The sequence below is a fragment of the Solea senegalensis genome, linkage group LG15 (assembly GCF_019176455.1).
Source record: "Solea senegalensis isolate Sse05_10M linkage group LG15, IFAPA_SoseM_1, whole genome shotgun sequence".
NCBI classification, from domain to species: domain Eukaryota; kingdom Metazoa; phylum Chordata; class Actinopteri; order Pleuronectiformes; family Soleidae; genus Solea; species Solea senegalensis.
In genome coordinates, this window is record NC_058035.1 from 6,199,736 (window position 1) to 6,205,735 (window position 6,000).

Consider the following 6,000-nt stretch of genomic DNA (forward strand, 5'->3'; position numbering starts at 1 on the left):
CACGTATATTAGAGTTAGACACTCGTAAATGTATAGGATTTATTACGTCTTTCATTCAGCTGCCTCAGTTAACTGCATGTAATTATCCAGGTATTCAGGTGGGGAGCGGGGGAGGACAGCTGCTGGACTTGTTAGTGATGAGAAATGAAAGTCAGTCAGTGCTGGCTTAGCAACACGGACACTTCAGGGCGAATGATGTCGAGACGAAGGGAAGGAGAGGACACTGTGCCTAATCTGATCATCAGACGGACAACTTGTATCTATACGTTAACACCGACATGTTTTTTTTTTTAAGGCATTATGTGAATACTGATCTTCTACAGAGAGAACACCAGAGACAAAAATGCATTCCGTGAATGATAAATTTCGCAGCAGCACTACTTGTTGAGATGAGATTTTAAAGGTGTCCTGTATCTATCTATATATCTATCACAACAACAGAAGTTTGGTTTACATTCATATTTCAATGAAAAGTACATTGTGTGAATCTCTGAGGTCATTTAAAATCTTGTGTAAAGCCATTTTTGTTTCATATTCGATATCCTACATTATGACACACCAATGACTGTATATAAGGCCGGACGACACATCTTCACGTCCACTGATCCCAGTGACGATAAATAATCCACACTGCCTTCTCCTGCTGGTATCATATTCTGAAGCCAGAGTTTGAGACATGAAATGACTTGTGGAGTCGCGCTGCTTTTGTCGTGTCGGGTAGTTACTAAGCAACTGAAAACCTGGAAGCTGCTAAAGTCACAGAATTGACACAAAAAAACCCCACATTTCAGAGTTCATTTTAAAGTAAACAAAGACCAGTTTGACCAACTCTTTTTAGCCTGACTCTCACAAGGCCTGCTGAAAGTGCTCGATACATTCCAAAAAAGAAAGACAGGCGTGTCAAAATGGATGCATGTCACAACCACATATCTGAGATCAGAGGTCATATCTTCACCAGCATTTGACGTTTGTCTCATTGAAAATATTTACAGCGCCATTATACAGCGTTAGAATAACAAAATGAAATCCAACTGCTTACAGAAATGAACCTTTTTTGTGTCATTCTACCCATATACATATATATATATATACATATATATATATATATACATATATATGTACATACAGTCATTGATCCGTGTCCTCTGCCTGACACATACAGTAGCTACACCTCCTTGTCCCTTATCATCACCACCAGTTGTGCATGAGCAGAAAAGCATGAAAACATTGGCAAGAATGTGTCATGTTACCCACATGCTTGCATACATGCATATGCGTCCTCATGCCTATTACTGATTTGACATCAAGGGAAGCCATTTGTAAGAAAAAACAAAAACAAAAAAAAACATAGCTCCATAAAGCTACCAAATGGTCAAAGCTTCTACGGAGCACACTGTTGTTATGACTTGCAGCATTTCTTTTTTTTCTAAGTGTCATTATAATACCTATTAGGTCTTTGACGTACAGACTTACTTTACACCTCCTCCTAATGCAGGAGAATAAATCTCTTTAAAATACCACATGTGCAACAACTGTTAAGAAGAGGTCTTCCATTTTCAGTTACATGAAGTCTGAAAGCTAACGGCTGTAAAACACTAAGACACTATTTATCAGTACAAGAATCAGATTAAGAGCAAAACAGCAACATTTGCTGCGTAGGTGACTTGTGTGCTTCATGGTGTTGTGCATTTCAAGTCAGTCGTACAGAGAGCCATTGTTTTGGTCAGTTTGCACCTATATGTGCATCCCAAAGCTACTATGAGGGTGAAGAAGGAAGAGAAAGACACAGAGAGAAGAGCTGGTGGGGAGTATACGAGTACACGTCCCTGAGGCCTGAGGCCCCTCCTAGAAGGTGCTGTAAACCTGACCATGGCTCCATCGGGGCGCTTGATGGTCAAAGCGCGAGACTGCGAGCGCCGGAGGCTGACGTCTGTGCACGCTGCACCACTCCTGCACACTTCTCTCTCTTCTGGAGCTTGTGGTTTTGGAACAGGCCCTCGTTTCGTGGGACGCCGTGAGCGCCATTTGGGAAGGTCAGCAGCCCTGGAGACAAACATACAGCACAATATAACCAACCCCTGAGAGATCATACTGACATCCTGATGGACTCAGTGGCGGAACAGACTTACCGTATCCCTCAACACGTCCCTCTTTGAATTCCCCCTCAAACTTCATGCCGTCATATCGATTAAAGACGCCTGTGCCTTGAAACTTCCCATAGGCAAATTCTCCTTCGTACCTAGTGATAAGAAGTGACACGGGTATCATTTCTGACTTGATACTTGAGGAATGAAAGAGTCTCACACTTGCTCACACACCTGGATCCGTCTGTGAAGAGCAGTACACCAGAGCCATGAAAGAGTCCGTTCTCAAACTGGCCAGTGTAGCAGGTTCCATCCTTAAACTTGAGCTGACCGACGCCGTGCCTCCGACCTGTGAAGTTGCACACGGAAAAAAATCCCGTTCATGCAGCTGGTCTGGAGATGTTTTTAAAACCTGCCTTTCCAAAGTTGTGTGTACAGTTGGGTGTCATCGAGCCTCATCTGACCACTTAAAGCTGCAGCATGTAACAATAGGTGATGTTTTGTTGTTGATGATGTTATTATTCTGCCTCTATTTGGTCTTTATGAAAAGAAACAATGTCTGTATTCACTGTATGTGTATACAAGTATGCAAACTGCTAAATGTCCGAGCAGTAGGATTCACTTGCGAAACCTTTAGTCGGAGCTCCTTTGTGTTTTCAGTCACACTCCATAGTCCTAATCAGCAAAGTGTGAACTCATTTGACAAAGATTTGTTTATACTTAAAAATGCACACACTCCAGTTTTAACGTCCGATACGTTACTGTTTTGTAATAATGTGTGACACAATGTGTGACATTTGAACCTGCAATGTGATGATGGATTTTATTTTCCCCGAGCGTTGTAGTACCACTAAATATGTCACATGAGAACAGAACATGCTTAGATTTAAGTACTTGCTCCCCCACCCTCTGTCAGTTAAAGGTTTACTACTGAATTAGGACTCCCATCTGCCTCCTGTGTAGCAGGAATTACAGCAGTCTAATCCAGCAGTTTTTTTTATTTCTTTTTTTTTATTTCTACTTTAGGATCCAGACTGTGAGAACAGTAAAGGAATATACTTGCATTCGCCTCACAGGAGCCTATTTTTATCCACTGCTGAGGTTTAAAATCATGTCAGAAGAGGCATTGATACATTTCTGAGTAACTGCTTCTACTACTGTGTGCCTGAAAGTGCCACACATACGAAAAAGTGCAAAAACATGTTTCAAAGTTTAGGAAAAACCTTAATGACAGGACAAAATAATACACAGAGAAACCTTGGATGATCTTGTTTGGCTGCAACAGCAGCTGATGGAGGACAATCTAGGATTCCCCAAACAGGCCCAAAGTCTAATCCAGAAGATTTGACAAAGCCAGAGCTGGTAAATCTGGCTCTGCTTGTCATGAGTTACCAATGCTACCTAATTGGGATTTAACTAAATAGCTTGAACTTGCATGTCACCAGCATCACTGTAAGCATGTGAGGGAGAAAGAGAGAGTCAAAGCACTGCAAACACTCTCCTCTTTTTGTGCCGTACAGTAGGTGAACATTTTGACTTAAGATTTAGTGGGACGATTTAACTCTTTAATATGCCATAGCTAGCAAGTTCATGCCTATTGGATTCCAGTCCATGCTATGATAACACATTTTATTTTAACATGAAACTGTTCTAGGTGTGGAAAAACATTAGTTGCACTAATAACGGAAGGTTTTATTGCCTTTGCTAATGTGGTCACTCTAATTTGAAGCATTCTTTCGTGCTGTTTGTAAGGTCTTGTGAGCAGCAGCTTTAATAACTGTCACAATAATAACTGCTAGTGTGCATGAAACCATGTGCGATTTAGAGAAATATAGACATGTGTTCATGCAAACATTCTGTAGCAGCATGGAATACTATTAATAGTGTAAGGAGGAATCTAGGTCATGTATATAACTTTTGTATATATGCAGTTTTACATGCTGAATTCAAACTTTATGGCGCAAGCACTGAATCCCTCTCACTCAAACGACAAGATTAAAATGTTTTGGACACACTTAAAGAGAACTAGGTGTCCTTCTTCTTTTCTGTCTGTATTTAAGATGGTGATGGTGGCACACAAAAGGATCTTGCCTTCTTTCCACTCGCCGTGGTACTCCTCCCCACTGGCGTAGGTGAAAGATCCTCGGGTCAGAGTCATGGTTTCCCTGGTTTCAACAAAGACAAAGTCACATTAGGCTCATCACTGCTCAGCCTCAGGTAAGACCCATCTAATTTATCCAGTGTCTATCTATCTATCTGTCTATCTGTCTGTCTATCTATCTATCTATCTATCTATCTATCTATCTATCTATCTATCTATCTATCTATCTATCATATTGATTGATCATTTTATTGCTGTATTTCTTTTGTATTTTACTGTAACGATTTATTAAGTACTATGTAATACAATTCTATACTTAAGGTGTTGTTTAATAAAGTTTGATTGGTGGATGGTTGGATTGGATGATTGACTGACAGTGTGCTGTGATAGCATCGTGACTGCAAACATAAACAAAAAGCTGATCGGCTGGTGGTGATCATTTAAACACATTGATTGGAATAGCTCTGGCTTTACAGTGTGTTTACAGGACGACAGTTGGGTGTAATTTTACCCATGCGGTCGCCGCTGAATAAATAATTGATCAGCTCCTCTCACACTGAGACTGAAACGTTATTGTATAAATGTCTATCTTACAGTGTGACAGTGTCAGAGCAGCCTCTACATACAGTACAGTGCATGTTGTTGCACACAGTAGGGTTACACGCTTATATACATGTATGTACGTATATATAAGCTTTTTTGACATGTAAATCGACTGTCGCCTGTGGCAACGCGACAATAAGTGAAAACACTTGTATGTGCTATTATGGTTTACCTGGACACCGCGTTTGGCTTGTCGTCTCTGAAGCATGGAAACCACCGTACAACAACAGCGGCTGAGGGGCGTCAAAAATGAAAACACCGGCTGGGAAACGTATGTCGCGTTCATGCCCTCCTTGTCAGCTCAGAAATCCGATTACCACTCTGAAATGACGTTAAAACTGTTATTTAGGCGCAATAGTTCGTCATAATTTACATCATAGTCGTTGTTATTGAAGTTGCTTACCTGTCATCAATTTACAGACACCGTGGTTTTACAGCGGCTACGAAAAACCCGGTGAAATTACACACACGTCACGTTATTTACATCGTTCAAGACGTTCCTTTGACTCATTGTGTCGATAAAGACGCAGCGTGTTAGCTTTTTTGCCCATTAAGACCTAGAGTGTTGACTTTTACAGCAGCAGTAAGTGTTAAAATCACGGTCGTGTTGACGGTGAAAGGCTCTACAAAACTCCCACTTGCACCTGAACGCAGCATCACAGCAGCAGCATCACTGCAGCCTGACAAACGGCCGTGCTGTTTCATTGCACGGCTGCTTTTGACTCCCATTTAAAACTTTCTCTGATTGGCCTCTCGTCGTGCACACGGTGGCATATGTGTTTATTTATGGAGGGGCATTGGGGAATAAAGCCCACACACAAACCCTGACAAAAAACACTCATAAGATGTGATTTAAAGTGACAGATGCACACTTTTAAGTGGTAGTGTTTGTACATGTACGTGTCAAACTGGTGGCTCGTGGGCCACGTGTGGCTACCCAAATCAATTACATGTGGCCCTCCACTTAATATCATGGTTTAATGAAAACATGGCCTGTAACCTCCTCTTCCTTTAACCCTTCTTTTACCAATCCTGTTGTTGCCGACAGGCTTTGGCATGCGCACTTCTTGTTACCGTAACTTCTAGACCATTTGTGATAACTACAAAATTCAAAAACTACGGACTGGTGATCTGATGATTTTATTTCTCCATTTCAGATGTTAATAGATTTATTTTATATTATTTTTTAGCATCATAAATATGTTATTATTG

General features: G+C 41.0%; 1 protein-coding gene across 1 annotated transcript; it reads right to left on the minus strand.

Moving 5' to 3' along the window:
- Nucleotides 1-783: 783 nt before the first annotated feature.
- morn4 (MORN repeat containing 4) lies at nt 784-5,394 on the minus strand. The gene is made up of 6 exons (XM_044046654.1): nt 5,192-5,394; nt 4,961-5,109; nt 4,176-4,249; nt 2,319-2,433; nt 2,130-2,239; nt 784-2,043 (listed from the first exon to the last, which is right to left on the minus strand). Exons 3-6 carry the CDS (start codon nt 4,240-4,242, stop codon nt 1,895-1,897), a joined length of 441 nt encoding a protein of 146 aa, XP_043902589.1. The 5' UTR covers nt 4,243-4,249; nt 4,961-5,109; nt 5,192-5,394; the 3' UTR covers nt 784-1,894.
- Nucleotides 5,395-6,000: the final 606 nt, after the last annotated feature.

Coding starts and splice junctions, on each gene's coding strand:
- morn4 (XM_044046654.1), bottom strand. CDS start 4,242: ATGACTCTGACCCGAGGATCTTTCACCTACGCCAGTGGGGAGGAGTAC. Junction 2,434..4,175: donor CCACGGCGAGTGGAAAGAAG/GCAAGATCCTTT, acceptor GCAACTTCACAG/GTCGGAGGCACGGCGTCGGT. Junction 2,044..2,129: donor GGGACGTGTTGAGGGATACG/GTAAGTCTGTTC, acceptor GTTTGTCTCCAG/GGCTGCTGACCTTCCCAAAT.